The 18,779-nt window shown below is 32.5% G+C and overlaps 3 protein-coding genes and 1 long non-coding RNA gene across 6 annotated transcripts; 1 reads left to right on the plus strand and 3 right to left on the minus strand.

The window, feature by feature from the left end:
- The first annotated feature begins 2,585 nt into the window (after window positions 1–2,585).
- Window positions 2,586–5,314, plus strand: LOC123265911 (T-cell activation inhibitor, mitochondrial). Of its 3 annotated transcripts, none has more exons than XM_044729900.1 (9): window positions 2,586–2,751; window positions 3,102–3,206; window positions 3,295–3,409; window positions 3,509–3,894; window positions 4,007–4,319; window positions 4,400–4,500; window positions 4,547–4,708; window positions 4,801–4,932; window positions 5,021–5,314. In XM_044729900.1, exons 2-9 carry the CDS (start codon window positions 3,184–3,186, stop codon window positions 5,253–5,255), a joined length of 1,467 nt encoding a protein of 488 aa, XP_044585835.1. In that variant the 5' UTR covers window positions 2,586–2,751; window positions 3,102–3,183; the 3' UTR covers window positions 5,256–5,314. The 3 variants fall into 3 exon arrangements, with proteins under 3 accessions (XP_044585835.1, XP_044585826.1, XP_044585843.1); XM_044729891.1 differs by having other exon boundaries at window positions 3,119–3,206; XM_044729908.1 differs by having other exon boundaries at window positions 2,588–2,751; window positions 3,119–3,206; window positions 4,565–4,708.
- Window positions 5,315–5,741: 427 nt separating this feature from the next.
- LOC123273684 lies at window positions 5,742–9,395 on the minus strand. Its single transcript, XM_044741155.1, has 3 exons — window positions 9,161–9,395; window positions 6,070–9,076; window positions 5,742–5,869 (listed from the first exon to the last, which is right to left on the minus strand). The coding sequence occupies exons 1-3, from the start codon at window positions 9,384–9,386 to the stop codon at window positions 5,776–5,778; spliced, it is 3,327 nt and encodes a 1,108-aa protein (XP_044597090.1). The 5' UTR covers window positions 9,387–9,395; the 3' UTR covers window positions 5,742–5,775.
- Window positions 9,396–10,133: 738 nt separating this feature from the next.
- Window positions 10,134–14,249, minus strand: LOC123263516. Its single transcript, XM_044726362.1, has 4 exons — window positions 14,029–14,249; window positions 13,797–13,858; window positions 12,016–12,186; window positions 10,134–11,574 (listed from the first exon to the last, which is right to left on the minus strand). The coding sequence occupies exons 2-4, from the start codon at window positions 13,846–13,848 to the stop codon at window positions 11,354–11,356; spliced, it is 444 nt and encodes a 147-aa protein (XP_044582297.1). The 5' UTR covers window positions 13,849–13,858; window positions 14,029–14,249; the 3' UTR covers window positions 10,134–11,353.
- Window positions 14,250–15,135: 886 nt separating this feature from the next.
- LOC123271340 lies at window positions 15,136–16,629 on the minus strand. Its single transcript, XR_006510840.1, has 3 exons — window positions 16,407–16,629; window positions 16,175–16,297; window positions 15,136–15,931 (listed from the first exon to the last, which is right to left on the minus strand). It is a non-coding gene; the product is annotated as an uncharacterized LOC123271340 (long non-coding RNA).
- Between the last annotated feature and the right edge of the window lie 2,150 nt (window positions 16,630–18,779).

An 18,779-nucleotide genomic window follows, 5' to 3' on the forward strand; every position in this document is an offset into this window, starting at 1 on the left:
TTAAGTTTGCTAGCAGATCTTTCGACAGCTCTGTCTCTTGCCACTGTATTGCGATCCGTTTCCATTCGATTAGCTGTTTGGGACGGTTCAGCGGATCTGCTGGAATCAAAATCTAAGTGACTTCGTTCTCGAAGATCCTTTAAAGAAAATTGCTCTGAAGACTTTTGGTCTAAAGGAACTTTTTCAATAGACCTACTTCTTCCATGCATTGTATCTCGTTGAAAATCCCTCGGTCGATTCATAGATAAGTTTTTATCAACAGGACTACTTCTGCCCGTTATTTGAAGTACATCCTGTTGGAAATCAGAATAATTCAAACCGCTTTCAATGAAATTTTCATGGGCATCAGACTGAGGCTTTGCTTTAACACTTTTGTCTTTACCCCGAAGTGTTGCAGACATTTTTTTATCCGTGGGAATACTTTTATCACGTCTTGGAGAAGTATTTTGATCAACAATTCTATACGTCTCAGCCCGCTGAGATTTTTCCCTGCTTTTGTCTTCTTCCTGATTCCTCGGTTTCCTTGCAATTTCTTTATAGGAATCTGAAGCTTCTATGTTACTAGGGGAATGTCGGTCAAGCGTCATTCCCGGCGTGATTGTATCTCTTCCGGCACCTCGAGACTTAAATTGCAAATCAATTTTTTCTTTAGCTCCAGGTAGTTGCTTGTAAGAATCAGAGACTTCAAAACTACTAGGAAAGTCTTCATTATACGTTTTCTTTACCGGAGCTTTAGATTTTTCTCTCTGAGATTGGTCTTTAGCTTCCGTTTTTTTTCGTGGCTTGGGCAATGTTTTGTAAGAATCAGATTGTTCAAGACTACTAGGAAAGTCTTCATTATGCGTTTTCTTCAACGGAGCTTTAGATTTTTCCCTCTGAGATTGCTCTTTAGCTTCTGTTTTTTCTCGTGGCTTGGGCAATGTTTTGTAAGAATCAGATTGTTCAAGACAACTAGAAAAGTCTTCATCAAGCGTTTTCTTCAGCGGAGCTTTAGATTTTTCCCTCTGAGATTGCTCTCTAGCTTCTGTTATTTCTCGTGGCTTAGGCAATGTTTTGTAAGAATCAGATTGTTCAAAACTACTTGGAAAATCTGTATTATACATCTGCCTCAGCGAACCTTTAGATTTTTCCCTCTGAGATTTGTCTCTAGCTTCGGTTTTTTCTCGTGGCTTAGGCAATGATTTGTAAGAATCCGAAATATCAAAGTTGCTATCAAATAAATTTTCATTGAAACTTTTCCCTATCGAACTTTTATCTTTTCTAGCATGAGATTTATCTTCTTTCTTTGTTTCTCCAGGAAGTTGTCGGTAAGAATCAGAATCTTCCGGAGCAATACCAAAATCGTACCGAATAGTCTGTTGGTTTTTCGAGTCAGTTTCCAATATTTTTCCGGTTTGGTCACTTGATTTTTTTCCAGAGCTTCTTGCAGAAGAGCTTGGGTCTGTGAGGTTGGGTTGGATTGATTTGTTTTCTCGGGTGACTTCAGGAGTTGTCATCAAGCTTTTCTCTTTAGTGCAGAATGGCGATTTTTGAATCCGTTTTCCTGCAGGTGATTTCTCAACATCAAAACTCTGGTCTCGATGATATACTTCAGCCACATGTAAAAATTGTCTTGGATGCTGAGAAGATTGGTCACCACTATCACTATCGACAGAATTACCTAACGCTGGATGAACAGTTTGCTTACTTCGTAATTCGTTCATATGATTCTCCATGTCCTTTCGGTTGTAAGCAATAAATTTTCTTATTACTCTTTGTTTCCATGCTTTGTGAGCTACTTCCTTCTTTTTTCTATAATTCTTAAGGTCTAAAATTAATTAAGGAAAGTAATAGATAAAAAAAAATACTAAACGAAAAATCTTTGATTATAAATTAAAGAAATTGAAGTTGAACAAGATATCAACTAATAATAACTTATAAAAATATTAAAATCAATCACCTTTCATAAAGTCTTGTAAATCCTTCGCATTGACATAAATGCATCCCAGTGCGTTTAAAGCAGCTAGAACAAAACGTGGGTCGTCATATTTTTTTGACATTATGAAGTAAAATGAAAATCATAAAAAGTTGTTCATATTTTTTGAGAAAACTCTTAACTCTTCATGATTTAAATTTTTGACCACTCTTAAAAACTCATTCTCTGAAAAATTAAGGTCTAAAGTGAATTTCATTTTTGAAATTTTTTAGCTGTAAAAAATTTTCAAATTTTTAAATAGATATTTTAACATTTTTATTGTGCCGAACTGACAGATTACGTCTACGTTCACGCCATCTACCGTTACGGAACAGTTGAACGGAGAGACTTCTATATTTCTATCTGCCGATAACAATTCAGGTTCTATATCATGTAGAGAAAAATGGTCTCGAACAATATCGTTCTGCAAAAATTGCTTGGAAAATTTGTTACTCAGTTTCAGAATTATTTAATCTCAAATTTTTCAGTCATAGACATGTGAAAAAAAAATAGAATGGTCTTCATACTCCCGTTTGAGTTCGGATTCCATCCTTTCATCCTCCATGGTACAGATGACTGAAATCAACTGATGAACATGTGATTTTACTTATATAAAATACTTCCGCGAGGGAGCAGTAAAATCTCGATATTATGACATTTAATTTATTTTGTTTAGTAGTGTAGGTTATTAGGAGCCAAAAAAATTAATAATGTAATTATAAAACGGTTATCTATTAGTAAAATACTCATAACATTCTACCTACTAGCAGTATTGAAGTAGGCATTGATATTCACAAGTAAGCCTGATTGATTTTAATTTAAAAAAAATTAAATCATCGTACGTTACTCTGATGATGACGTTAATAATCACTTGATTTTATGTTTCAATCAATTTCTTTGTACATATACGAGCACACAATCAAAATAGTTATTAGTATATCTAAAAATAAATTCAAGAGCAAGTGGTACGATAATCCATTGTGATTTGCGTTTCATACTCGCGTATCTAGCTCTCAATTACATGTTTAATTAAAATTATTATCATTATTTTACCTTTGTTTGATTATTGTTTTTAATTGCCGTACTTGTTTAAACTCCAAACAAGAGAACTGTCCATTCATCATAATAACACTTGTTTATAAACAAGTGGACTGTGTTTTTCAGTGAGACAAAGAGTGTCTTTGCTTTGGGATTCTCAATGAAATTTTAAAAAACGTATTTATCATAAAATGTTTTGTGCACTCAGAAAATGGTAAGTCTAATTTGTATAAATATTTTTAATAGTTTACTATTTAATTATTCAATTGATCAGTTGAATTATGATTAATTTTGTTGATTAGTTTGCACAGAAAAGAAGCCATCAGAGCTTTGAGTACCGGAGAAATTTCAACGGCTCTCAGACCATTTTATTTTACTGTCCATCCGGATTTATTCGGTCAATTTCCTACCCAGAGGGTAAATTAATTTTTAAATATAATAATAATATTTAGCATATATGTTTAGATTTAAGTGTTTAATTGGTATTTGAACTAATTTATTAAAGCTTAATTGCAGACTGTAAATGAAAATTCATTGAAGCAATTGAGTTCGTTGTTAGAATCTCTTCAGCAGAGGAGGCCTATAAAACCCACAACGCTACCCTTCTATTTGCGATCCAAAGACGAGAAAGATCTTAAAGCCGGTAAATTTACGCTGGTTAAAATTCAGTTGAATGAGCGAGATGTCAAAAAAGCTATTTTGTCTATTTTAAAAACATGCAATTTGTCGACGACTTTTCTGGATAAAATTAAGGAGCCAGTGGTTGACAAAAGTAAATTTCCGTACCACCATGATCCAAGGGTTGAACGAGATGGGATTAATTTCTCTCAGTACGAGGACGATCCGTTTTATATGTCGATTTTGATGAAGAGGAAAATTAATGCGGAGCCTGACACTTTTAAGTAATTTTTTATTTTATCTAGATTGATAATTAGAAACATTTTTTGAAATAGGCGATTATTATTTTATATTAAATAAATAATTGAATGATTGTACAGTAATTTTTAATTTAAGGGCATACGTGGAGAAACATGTAAATGAAGCTCACATAAAATTGGAAGCTTGTCGACCAGTAAGAGAAGAAGTTGAAAAGTTAGAAAAAATGTTGTGCCAAGATTTAGGTCTGAAAGAAATCATTTGGGACTGCGGATGGAATATTGCTCATTACCGTGGATGTTTGTTGGCATTCCAAGCTTTATCGCGACATCACCCAGAGCAAATGGACGTATTGAAAAACCGTACTCTTGTTTTTGCCAACGGAACAGGGATAAGCTTAGAAGGGAGTGTTATGTTGAATTCTGGAGAAGTTCGACACAACTGGCTAGATGTTAGTCCAATGTGAATTTAATAAATTCTTTTGTTTTCAAGTAAAGTTTTTAAGGTCTGACTTGAAATTTTTATTTTTAGCTGATAAAAAATGTCAAAAAGTACGACCCGGTGTTAGTCCGACTACCAGCCTTTGAGAAAGCGGTCTCGCGAGTCTTGCTGGATATAAAAATTGGACGACGGTGCGTACTAAAGTGAAAATTATTACAGAGTAATGGTAAGGCTCAGAGTGCTCTATATGTGCAGGAAGTTCATGCCGAAAGTAATGGTCGGTCAGTATGAGTCCCAGTTGAGACAGCTGACGACAACGCTCTCGGATTATAGAGGGAGATCTAGCTATCCAAGTTCTTGGCCTTCTAGTTTGTCTTCCCATGAAATTGTCATTGAAGCGTAAGCTTAAAAATTTTTTTCTTATCAAATTTTTTATTTTACTAAAAGTTTAATTTTTGATATTTATAAAATAATATAAAAAAAAAAATTAGTGAAGCTGGACCTTTAATGCTTTCACCCACTGGACAATTTATCGTACCATCATCATGCCCTGGTTTTCTTCTTGTAAATTTTATAACTGATAATTTAGATGAAGCTACAAAAAGATTAAATCATTATGATAAGTATGACACTTTTTTACTGAATACATTAATAACTTAGTAAAGTAATTGATTAAATTTATTTGATTTTAAATTTTTGAAATGACTTTAGAATAAAACACGTCGAGCGTGAGATTCACAACAGAACAATAAAAGAACTTGGTTTACTGGCGCTAAACAAAGACGACAGCATCACTCCAGATCTGATGATCGCTTGCTGTGAGCGTCTACTCAGTCATAAATCAATTTTAGGATCTGTCCTAGAGGGTGTTATGCTCTGGGTGACACATTACTACTCCGTAATGAGTGACGGTGTTCTATGCATTCCCTGGGATTGGAAATTGTAGATAGTTCAAATTTTTATCTATTTTATTAATAAGAGCAATAAAAATAATTGAAATTAAAATATTATTTTATTCTTTAATAACTTATTTTTATTTTCACGAGATAAATTTATTTTTCTCATGTAAATTAAATATTTTTTTCTACCTAAATATTATCTCATTTCATAGAAATTTTCTACGAAAAAATGGCTGCATTAATAATAAATATAATTGATACATTCTAAACAAATTATTGACAACATTCGTCAACAATTTTTCATAATGATAAAATTATTTTTTTCTCAAACTGCAATCCAGTTTTTATTTTTAAACCATTCAAAACAACAAAAAATAATTGTCCATTGCAAATTTCTTCCAAACAACTAATCCAAATATTTTTTCTTAATTTAGGGAATTACCTTGAAAATAAAAATATAAATAAAAATTTTAATCTTTCATAAAAAAAAAAATAAATAAATAAAATAAATAAACAACAAACCTGATAACACTTTAAATAAAAATAATAATCAAAAATGTATCTATGTTAAGGTAAACACGACTTTTTAATTTGAACCCATCGATTCTTGGGTAGAAAACCAGACTTGTTACGGCTTTCAGCAGACTTCCGACACTCTATCCTAAAAATAAACAATAAATCAACATAAAAAATGAATAAACTAATATTCCAAATCAATGAAACTAAAATAATGCATAGATGACAAATAATCCATGCGTATTACACGTTTGTTTATTTCTCCGAGAATTATACCAGATGGACCAACTCTTATTGCCACTCTGTTTTTTATTTATTTTTTTCTTATTCTTAATTTTATCGCACCTTGCTTTCAGAGCTTCCTGTTTCGCAACCGAGGTCTTCTTAACATCCGGCTCCTTCTTCCCATCACTCACACCCGATCCACCATTCGAACTCTTACAAACGCTGTTTTTCTCGTCTTCCTTCGTATTTAAAGGAACCTGAGCGCACGGTTTGCTAGAAGAAAATCTTCTTACAGTTTCTGAGTAGGTCGCCTTGCCTACGACATCCACTAAAGCCATCACAGAAATAGTGTGGCTCGTTTCCACAGAAACAGAATTTTCTCCTTTGTAATCTTTTTTCCACAAAACAACGCTGTCGCTTTCTTCAACTGAGCCAGATTTTTTCGGTTCAACATGTTTTGATTCATTTGCATTACTGAGGGTTCGAATCAACCAAGAATCCGTTTTGACATTAGTCTTGTGATGTCCTGGCGAAACATCTTTAGATCTATCATCAATCACTTTACATTTTTCTTCACAAATTTTTTTACTTCCATCAATTAGATCCTTCTTCAATTCCTTCCCTTCAGCTTTATCACAGTCTTCAAACTCACCATCAACTTTTACATTTTCAACATCACAATTTTTGTTTTCTTCAGGAACCGTTTCAGCTTCTTCAATTTTGTAGCTTTTTCTAACAATTAAAGCGTCTAGTAAAAGTTCTGCAGAAGCGCAAGCGGCTTTCCAAGCGACGTCTTTAGAAATATCCTGCGAGCAGGTCGACGAAGAAGATGAATTAACTGCCTTGCTCCCAAAATCTTCCGACGACTTAGATTGAGTCCCGTTTGACTTGGAAGTATCCTTTCGATTGCGACGACTCTGAAACTTCTTCCGTGGCACGTTGTAGCTACCAGGTTTCATGTAAACTTTCAAATCTTCGCTATTGTCTTGCTTACTCTTCGGAGAGTCATTTAGCAGATGATTAGCTGTCCACGGCGCAGATTGTATAGTCCTCATATTTTTCAGAGTGCGCAATTGCCGATTGATGTCATTTTTCAGTGCCGCGGCGTCAGAATTTTTTGAATTCTTCGCGGCTTCTTCCCGGAATTTTGACGAAATAGCGTTTGAGGATTTCCACCAACTAGTCGAGCTTTCAGACTTGTTTGAATTGACACGCTTGTTCTTTATACTCGCGAACAGAGCAGATAAATTAATCGTTTCCCCTTCATTTAAATTATTGACTTCCGTATGCTTAGTTTCAACTGAACTCAACACCGTCATTCTGTTGTTCAAACTTGCACTGTACGGAAGTGAATTGCAAATTGGGGATGGAGATGCGTGAGAGTTCCAAAAAGTTCGGTTTTCATTTGTTGAATTCGATTGGACGCAAGGTTGACTTTCGTACATCTGCTTGAATTGAAAATATTGTGCAGGAACCTCAGAAGTTTCTTGGGGAGTTATTAAAAAATTGTAGTGCAGCTTTTGCTGAACTTCGTTGTTTACCGACGTTATTTGCTTCGGTATATCTTTGGGGAACAAATTCCAGTCGGAGTTTTCATAATTTTGAAGGCAGTTTAAATTAATGTCATTCGAGTGAGTTTGTTCCGTTATTGTCCACCTTGTTCGTAGTTTACTCTCTCGGGCATAATTTACATTCGAAGACTTTTCTTTCTGTTCATTATCAGCCAAACTGTTGCTAAATAAAGACCGACCAGATTTGACTCTTGTGTTTGTACTACTATTTTGAGCCGAGGTATCTCCAAAAAGCCCCTGAGTTAAATATAGAGAAACGTCTCCAGGAAATGAATGTACACTGGAATTCGTGGGGAGGCTTTCGTTTTTAGAACTCGCGTCTAGCTTAGTGAAAGTCTTGATAACATTATCCAGAAGCTCCCTTGTAAACATTTCCCAGTTTTTAAAAGACTTGAGCAAGTCACTGTCATATTTGTCATTTAAATTCAAATTCGCGTGATGCTGCTTGTTCAAATAGTGATCGAGGATTAACCAGCCGTTGCTGATGCGCAGAAGTGAGTTTATCAGATCCTGCGAAAATACTTTGTCGCCAGAAAAGACAGGAAAGCATGTTGAAGATTTAGCGAGCGCCGTTTTGGTGGCTGCTGATAAACTAGCGAGCCATTTTTCCCGCGAACTTTCCGAGCTCTTCAAAATTGTTTCCGCTTGATTACACCCCCAGTTCACTGTTTTACGAAGCGATTCCCGGTAAGTAGACTCCTCTGTTGGATCGAGAGTCTGCGTGCCGATGGATTTTGTTCTATTTTCCTCATAATCTTCTAGATACCAAGGCTTATAAATTTTTTTCTCACTCTCATTCTCATCTTCATTTGGTAATTTATTTTTCTCTTGATCTTTATCTTTTTCATCCTCTTCTCTGTCTTCTTGCACAGAAGTGTTGCACAAAGCCGACACCATTTTTTCAGCTTCTACCGTAAAATCAAAATTTGAATACTCATCAACATATTTTTCTTCATTGGTCAGAGTTTTTAAAGCCTTAGGAAGTTTTGAGACTGTTTTATTTTCTACGAGCGTTTCTGTGTAAGGGAGCCGATGTTGGTATTCTTTCTCGGAATATTTACTTTCATTGGGAGTTGATAAAATCTGCGTCAATTTTCCACCTGGATTTGAAATTTGGCTCGAACTTTGACTCAAATTCAGACTAGAAGGAGCAAATACTTGTCCCGCAATCTTAGGTTGAGCTTCAGCACTCGAATAAACGGCAGGAAAATGAGACTTCTGCATATTTGCTGCATAATAATTATGCGGAATAGCGGTGAATTGATTGAGAGGCTTCGGATCGGGTATCAGATAATTTTGAACATCGGCAGTCTTATAGTAGGGCTGGGACATGACGTGGTTGTAATTGGTGTAGTCATTGGAGTACGGAACGTGATTGAAGCAGGGCGATTGACTGAAATACACTGGAGCTAGGGTAGATGAAATCTGATTTTGAACTGGGTCATAAATAACCAATGGTGGCGAGGCATAGGCTAGTGGCGGAACAGGACCAGATATTTCTTTTATTCTAATTGTTTTAGTATTTACAGCTTGATTTTTTATCCCTCGGTATGGGTCTAAAATATTAATTGTAAAATTTATAAAGCTTTATTTATCACTACGGGTTTATTTGTCATTTTAAGTGATTTAGAAAAACTAACCTTGCTCACGAATAGTTAAAGTTCCAGGCTTGCGGGCATGACCGATGTATTGCGGAGTTGATGATGTGCGAGGTGCAGAATTGTAGTGACTGTAAATAAATTGCTGGTGGTGTTGTTGTTGCGGGGCTAAAAAAATCGAGGGCGAATGAGTTTGACAGTAAGCGAAAGCTTCATTTGAATACGATCGATTTGATGTTGAGTCAGTTTGCTGAACGGGATAGACCATTATCTGACGATATAGATCGTCTGGTGAAATGTTGCACTGAAACTCGGCTAAATCATCTGGAGTAACAATCGGAAGCTTTGTAAACTTGTTAATGGATATTAGCTTTATTTATATTTTATCGATTGACAGTTTGACATTTAACCTTTAACCTTTTGTTAAAGTCCAAGGATTTACCTCGCTGTGTACATTTTTCCAATCCGTGTAATTATTAAATTCATTTTCAGACTTTAAAACTTTGAAACTTTGGGATTATTACAAAATTTTACTTTGATTTTATTGTTTTTAAAAATTACTTTTTGAGGTTCACTATATCTGCAGAAATTCTAGTCTTGGGTTATGGATATTAAATTGGCAATTGATAGGACCAGATGGATACGATCGACAAATGATAAATATGTATTTTTAAAGTTATATATAACAAATGAAATTATTTTTTTTTTCATAACAAAACAGTTGAGTTACAAATCACGCTGTTCTTTTACGAAAAATTTATAACTTCAAGCTTTAGATTTTAAATTAAAATATTTTAATTTCTCAACAGTTTAATTTTTAAATCCATTTTATCAATAAATTTTAAATGGAAATAAAAATATATTTACACAGTATTAATAAAAAAAAAAAGTAATTAAGGCTGAAATAAAATTTTAGTAAAAATTATTCTTGATAGTCAGCAGAAAAAAATAAAAATTCTAAAATAAGTTACGAGGAAAATGAATAATTAATGTAATGCAAAAACAATCTAAAGGATTTATCTATTAACACAATATACTCTTTATTTAGTCGAACTTTTAAAATTTAATCAATTAAATAATGAGATCGTGATGACAATATCCACGATGCACATTGATTTCGCTAGAACAAAGAGACTTCTCTCTAGTAATAATTTTTATTTATTTATTAATTTTTTTTTTTATATTAATTTTTATATTTATTTATATGAATAATCTCTCTTAAAATTCATAACGCATTCATCTGTAATTAATCTTTTTTAATGAAGCTCTACACACAGAACATGAGTTTTGTTTTATTTAGTTTTACTTAATAAAGTGTGAACAGTGCCCGAGCTGACTCCCTAGTTACTGAATTTACTTTTATTATTTTTATTTAATTTACATAAATTTATTTTCCGAGCATCATCGAAATTTATTAAAGAATAAATTAACTCACTTCATATCATATCAATACAACTTAAAAAAACAATCATCGATCATTATAATTAATGACAATAATTATAATAATAAATAATAAAAAGTAATTTCAAGAGAATCGTTTATCTTTTTCGAGGCAGTGTGAGTAATACTCGAGGCGACGGAGCTACAATTAAATTCCCCGTGCATGCGAATTGGCCCGTAATTAGTAATAATAACTTAAATAATTAATTAATTAATTATTAATATTGTTTTTAAGATTTTAATAAAGATTTAAATTGCATAGCGTTTGATACGGTGTTGATGTCATTCCACCGGGGCCCGACCACCTCTCAATTGTGCATTTTATACGGCAATAATAATTATAAGCGTGTTCATACAATCATTTACACTTTATTATTATTATCTCTCCTTAATATCAATATCATTATCATTATTATAATTATTGTTATTTTTATTTTTATTATTATTGTTAACTTATAAATATTAATTTTTATTTTAAATTATTAGTAGTAATTATAGTTATTATTTTTTGGTATCAATGAAATTGTTCTTAAGGAGAGGCGCGGACGTACCGTCACGCCGGCAACAATAACGCAATCAACAACATTAAACATCCGACTTTATCGACAATTTTAAATATTTTCGTTGCCATTAATAAATGGTTTTGTTGCTGTTATAATTTATTTATTTTGTTCAATAAGATTGTTGCTACGAGTCCGGAACGAGGATGATGACATTGCGTTTTAAGTTCGGTGTCATCATGGTCGGCCGGCTCCTCGAAGGCCCGATTGCTACGCGCTCAAGGGCTGTCGTTTATTAGTTGCCGACCAGGGTGCGCACGGCACTACCGATAATACACACAAGCATTAAAATAAAGTGGGGTGCTTTGTCCAAAATCGTTGTCGCTGAGTTGCAGCGATCGGTTAAGCACGAGCAGACCTCCTGTCGACCTCCGAAACCTCCGCGTTGGTAGCATCGGCCTTTGTAGTTTGATTCATCGTATCCGCAAGTTCTTATGGTTCTTATTTCTGGTGGCACTACAAAATTCATTTTTTTATATTAATTTATTTTGTATTATTTTAAAAGATGTTTGATGATTAAAATCAATTAAACCAAATTTTTCAAAAAATTATGAAACTATTTTTTGATAATAATTACTACCAATAATTTATTAAAAATTAATAGAAATTTTTTTAAAGATAATTACTGATACAAATTATAAAATTTTCAAAAAAAATTTTTAATCTCAATAAAAAGGATAAATATTTTAAAAATTATAATATTTTAATTTACAAAAAATTTTTATTAAATAAATAAATTGAATCAACGTTTTAAAAAATATAAAATAAAATTTTTGAATGGTTAAATTTCTTTCAACAATTACTAAAGCTATTCATTAAAAAATTTTGTATTTTTACTAATTAATTTTCGAAATAAAAGTTAACTAACAAAAAAAATTAAATAATTAAAATACGTACATCCATTCACTGCGAATTCAATAGACTGCACGGTTTTTCTGCACATAGTGTACTTGGTACCACCACTTGAAAGCATGTCACATTTTTGAATAAGACTTGGATGTGGTTCTTTGTCAGCACACCGGCTGTCAGTGTAGCTGTTACACACGTAACATTCGAGTGCATTAACGCCTAAAAAAACAAAAGGTCATTATACATTTTATCAATTTACTTTCCTTACTTAATATAATTGCTCTGAGTCACAGCGTTCAGATAGGAGTTAATATTTTATTTCCAAAACGATTAGATTACCGGAGCTCATAAAAAAATTTCTAGTTCAGTTCAGTCTAGCTTAGTTTCTCTAAAATGAAGTTCTCAGTAAATAAAATATACTAATTCAACTAAGTAATGATTTATTGATAATTTAAACAAGTAGATAAGGGTTGAATGAACGAACATCGGTTCACCAATGATTCCCTGGCCGTGGTCTGCTTGAAAATCAATGTAGCTCGGTATATACCCGCTAACTTGCCCTAGAAAGTGTATAGCCGCGGTATACCAATGACGTCGAAGCAATTGCCTCGTTCTCTTTACTCAAATTTAAACTATTACATTATTATTTTTTCTCTCTACATTCTTATCCCGTACGTGAAATAAAATAAAACATTGAAAAATAAATATCGTCTTTCTCAAAAGGAAATTATCTATCTTTACAATTTTTCTAAATAAACCAAACCATTTTATCTATTTTTTTTTTTTATATTAAATTTTTTTTTGCTAGCTTCTTTCCTTGAAAATAAATTTTAATAAATCGTTAAATAATTTTGTCAAATAAATCCCACAAAAAAATTATAAAAGTCCGCAATGTAAAAGCTAATTAATTTAAAAATAACTAAAAAAATAATCATCCTTCTAAATAAAAATATAATGCACATTATTTACATAAAATAAATTTTAAATAAAAAAAAATGACTATCCTACAAATTTCCTCTGAAAACGACGATAAAAGTATTACATAGCCTTTCGATTATGTAGTTCACTGCTACCCACCCTCGCTTGCACCCTCAATCTCACCGCTTACATCTATATTTATACATTTGACGTATATATGTTTTATTTTTCAAACAGTCGATCGTTACGGTTACATTAGACACTATACCAGTAATTGCCGCTCCAGTTAGCACAATTGGATAATTCATAACAACAATAGTGTGACAATAAACATCTACGTGATAAACGTTTCAAGATCATTGTCTGTTTTATATTTATAATTACTACTATCTAAATCTAAGAAATAAGACCTTAACCAAGTCTCAGTTAATTCACAGGCAAATAAATGAGCAACCGATCAAATAAAATATTTAATGTAAGGACATTCATATCTCCATCTATATTTGTATCTATGCGAAGTTGATTTTCTTTAGCTGCTGTACGATATAACACAGAAATATCTTGTTCCGTTTGCCGCGCCGGGACGCGCGCACGGCCATCGTCATCGATCCGGCAGACGCCTGCGCCGCTTTAACCAAGGGGTGCGGATACAGACAAAGGGACGTCAGACTTGATAATTTCAAACTACTTGAAATGGATTTTTATGAAAACCCGAACCTTTAAGCTTTTTCAAGTGAAATGGTAATCGCGATTTATTTATCGCTTGTCTGACAGCTTAAAATTTGAAAATATTTCTTCTTAGCTTGAGTAAAATCAATCAACAATCATCAACCCCCGGAAGACAAAGAAAAAATTTATCGCGGTCGATTGATGTTAATTAAATGTTAAAGATTAATAATTGATAAACTTACCAGACAAACCGAGTAAGAAGCAAGCACCCACGACAAGTGTATGGGCCTTCATGATTAGTAACCTTTGGCACAAAATTATATTTATTTGTTAATAATTTTGTTATGTGTAATGAAGACATATATGTATTTTATTATCTATAAATTATAATGAAGAGCGTTGAATGTTAATGCAGATGATAATGAGGATTGATAAGTGCTGCAGAGCGTTGAGTGTATTATTGATGGTACTTACGACGAAAGACGTATCTGTATCACAAGTAAGAGGATTAAGTGTACTCGAGGAGTAGCACAATCAACGGTATAACTTTGACGAAGACTCGAGATTGAATGATCGAGGTTTTTATTCTTAAAGCGGGGTTGCCGACCTACCGACCGAGCGACCCCACAACTTCGAGAGCTCAGACAGCACTGTTGATGTCGTCGGCACTGGTTGGCACGGCTCTGCCACCCCACGAGCGACGCTTTCCGACACCCACACCACCATTGGGGGGACTAATGTCCATGGGACAGCTAGCTTGTGTGCGCGGGAACTAGGAACCGACGCAGATGCCTGATTCGGGATCGAAAGAGACGGAGTACAGCTATATATATTGTTCTATGTTGTTCCTGCTACTACGGTGCTGCTAGTGGGGATCATCTCAAATCTCGTTGCTACCAAGTCAGACCCAAAGGTCGATCGATATTTTTTTTTTGCTTATTTTGTTGTTCACTTTATTTTTGCTAAAATATTTAATCGACATGTGTTTTTTTAATGCATTGTCGTTTTGTTCTTGATATTTAGCTTTATGTTTATTTTTTTTAGATTAAAGAGTTTAGAATCGTGAAAATACTTGATCTTAGTGAAAGATAATTATAATATTTCAAGTGTTATTTAATATGATATAGTAAAAAATGTAGATTAATATAGAAAGTAAGAATTCAAAAAATTATTTTGAACATTGTGTAAAATTTAGTGAATTTTTTTTGTCATCATCGATTCTTAGAAAAAAAAACTTTTTTTTTTATGTCCTAAATATTGTTCATTAACACTCAGTTTTGTTTAGCTCTCTATTTTTTTTTTCAATTTCTTGATAGAAAATTCTATTTTTGATTACTAAAAATAATTTTCCAAAAATACTGTTTTTTATCCTACAATTTGTTTTGCATATACGATTTATTTTTGCAGCACATAAATATAAGTATAAAATTTTGTATGAAAAAAAAAGACTCTAATTGCAATTTTTACCACTTCATTATTATATACTTTGTTATGAAATCGTAAAAAAAAGTATTATAAAGGATCTCGAAGGACAAAAAATAAATATTTAAAAATATCAATAGTTATTGACGAGTAGGGTATACATATTAAGAAAAAATCTATTTTATATCGGTATTTATGACATGTGACGATAACTTTGTAGGAGAATTGTTAATGAATAAATATATATGGTACATAGAATATAGACAAGTAGGCACGAAGAAATAGGAGGGATTAAAGTAGGTGGGTGGTGAATACACACATTTAAACTAGAGCACAAAGTAAAGTGGTTGCTCGAAAGAGAGAACCGACAGAGCTCTGAGTGGATAATGCTTCTTTTCCTGTGACACGGAACCCACCGACGACGACTTAGCCGCTGGTATGCCTAGCTCTATAGTACTGAGTAGATGATGACGATGAGCGAGCGACGATGACGGTGATCTTCTCTACTCGTACTTTACTTGGTTGAGTGGTGTGAATGCACTGTCTGTATTATGTCATAACAGTATTATATCAGCGATCGTATACTATTATTTAAACGGCGATAAAGTAGTGACCGGGAAATTTTATTCATTTTTGAGAGATTATGTCATTTAATTTGTCATGAGTAACCCACTAAATCGACTGTAAATTTTGGGTTACCGTTTGCAAACATAAATATTCAACTGTTCCATATAAATATTTTCAATTGATATCATATGATAAATTATGATTATGATGACTGGTGATTAATTAATTTATTGAATTATTTTATTGACTCACTTATGGACAATTTTCCCCCGACTTTTATTAGAGGTATAATACTAGCTAGATGCAATAATCTTCCGAGATTCATTTTCATGTCAATGCCAATTCTACACACGCAAAATAGAACGGATCCGGTGGATGATAGTTTACTCTGTAATAATATATACTCTGACCTCGAAACATTATAGACAAAAGGGCTCGTACGCTATTATTATCATCATCGTTATATCATTTAATATCTATTTTATCTATTTACTTTAATAATAATTATAACAAACTACAATAATTGATTTAGTTCGATCACACTGATAATTCAAATATATAAAAACATCGTGTTCAATAATATTCATTACAAAAGAAATAATTTTCAGCAAAAGAATACTTTTATACGTACCAGTTATTTTTCTTAATCATGGAAAGAATTTTTTTCCCTCTGAAATTCGCTGACAATGAAAAGCTTTTCTTTAAAATTCACAAATCTTCTTTTTATTTCAAATCGTAAAAAATTATCAACTTTCTATAAAACAAAATTTTTTTCAAAACAGAGTATGTATATAAAAATAAATTATTTTAAATTCTCTTTTTTATATCCCACACTAAAAAATTTATTTTTATAAATGCAATACCCTCGCTTCCTGTACTGCAGGTCTCAATAAATTTTTTTAATTAAACTTTTTTATCCAGTTACATCTTTTTTGACCCCATTTTATTTTAATTTACTTTCATGTTTTTTTTTTTTCTACTGTCCGTCATGATGTACCACTCGAGTGGGCCAAAGATTTCATACTAACTTTACCATCTCTCTATACCTCTACGTGTAAAAGATGCAATTTCGAAAATTAATTACTCAAAAACGGTGTGGTCAATTGATCTGAAATTTTGGTAGTGAATTATTAATACATTTATCTTTCAATAAAAAAAATTTCATAATTTTCTGTTGAAATGCCTACACTGTAAAAAATACCGGGGTAAGTCCAAAGCGGTGCAGGTGTTAAAATTTGCGGTTAAATTCCAACACCGAAAGCGGTGTTAAAATAACACCGCTGCCGGTGTAAATATTTTTTTCCCGTGTTAAAGCGGTGTTAAAAATTTTCCGGTATTAAAATATTTTTCGATGTTGAAGATATTTTACTTTATGAATTTTTTTATTCACTAAATTACTACTATTGAACGGTATATTCATTAATTCATAAAACTATTAATTATTGTAATGCGAGGTGTAAAATTGTATAATTTTTTGATAAAGTTTGTATTACATATGTAACAATTGAAATAACTACAGACCAAAATTGAAATTTGTTCTAGATGATACTCATAGACTTTTTATATTTTTCTAAGTCACACATTTTTTTCTTAACTTTAATAGGCATAATTTTGTTTATTTCACTAAAAATCATAAAAATTACACCTGCCCACAAAAAAAAAAGTGGTCTGTACTTTTGAACGGACCCACCTATCTTTATGTATTTTGACGCGCTGAATCCGAATCTGAAGTTAGTTTTGCCTGTACACCCTCAAAATTTTGAGTAAAATGCAAAAAACCCTAATAAAAGGCAAAAAATTGCAAAAAACTGGTCACAGTGATAAATAAGTTTTGTGGACCCGGATCAAGTTTGGGTGTATTTTAATGGATGAAATATGATCTTAGAATTAAAAAATTGACAAAATTTTTAAATATATAAAAAATGATGTATAAGTAGAATGAAGAGAACGATTTTCTAGAATTTTAAACTGTTCTTCGTTATTATCGAACTTTTTTGTTCTCAAACGATCTTCATTCTCAGAATTTTTATCTTCAGAACCTGAAGATAAAATGACGGCTCAAGGGGCTACTTAACGTTTAGATTCAGATTCAGTGAATTGATATACATAAAAATCATAATTTATCTGGGTTCACAAAAATTTATTCATCGCTGTGACCAGTTTTTCGCAATTTTTTGGGGTTTTTTTTTGCATTTTACTCAAAATTTTGAGTGTGTACGGGCAAAACTGACTTCAGATTCGGATTCAGCGCGTCAAAATACCTAAAGATAGATAGGTCCGGTCAAAAGTACAGACCACTTTTTTTTTTTGTGGGCCAGTGTAATGAATACTACTTTAATATATTTTCTTAATTTAAAAACTAAGTTTCATTAGGTTTTATAGATTTTATAATCTGGATGTTTTAAATAGACTGTTTACTCCGCTTTTACACTGGTATTACTCCGTTTTTACACCGATTTAACACCGGTGTTTTGACACTGGAAAAGTACACCGTTACGCCGGTGTTATTTTATTTTAACACCGCGCGGTGTTAAAATAAGTCCATTTTTAACACCGCTCTTTTTACAGTGTATCACGCTACAACTACCTTAAATAAACTGTCCGAGTAGTCCCTTAATGTAATGATCATAATAATAATAATGACTCACATATCAAGTAAAGCTCTTCTGCCTTATAAAAACTTTTATTTTAAAAACACGAGCAATAATTGAACAATTATAATAATAATAATTAAGGAGTGATAAAAAGTAACGCCCGCTTTATTGCAGCCGTCGTGGTCTTTACATTCGCAAATATCCTGACTGCTCCCTCGAAATTGTCTTCCCTTGTAACAGGGCTCGTGTTCTGTCATGTGAATCGCGCATTCCCTTCTTATCACATACTGCGTAGGATGTTTAAAGTAATCTGTCAGCAAATTAAAAATTGATCCAATTAATTTCCAATAAAAATAGATAAATAATTCATAATTGATAATCAGAAAAAGTAATTACATATAGAAGTTATTTTCCGGCAATAAGTGAAGATTAGAGGGCATTCATATAGAAGACTATTATTAAAAGGACTGTTGTCACAGCCGGCATTCAGCAAGCTATTGCATTGGTAGCATTTGATACTATAACAAGCTGTAGGCAAATAAAAACATATGTGTAGATCATCTCCAGAGTTAGACAGATTATGGTAGATAATAGATAGTATTAATAATAAAATAATATTAGCAATAAAGAGAATGATGTATT

The sequence above is a fragment of the Cotesia glomerata genome, linkage group LG1, assembly GCF_020080835.1.
Source record: "Cotesia glomerata isolate CgM1 linkage group LG1, MPM_Cglom_v2.3, whole genome shotgun sequence".
Taxonomy (NCBI): domain Eukaryota; kingdom Metazoa; phylum Arthropoda; class Insecta; order Hymenoptera; family Braconidae; genus Cotesia; species Cotesia glomerata.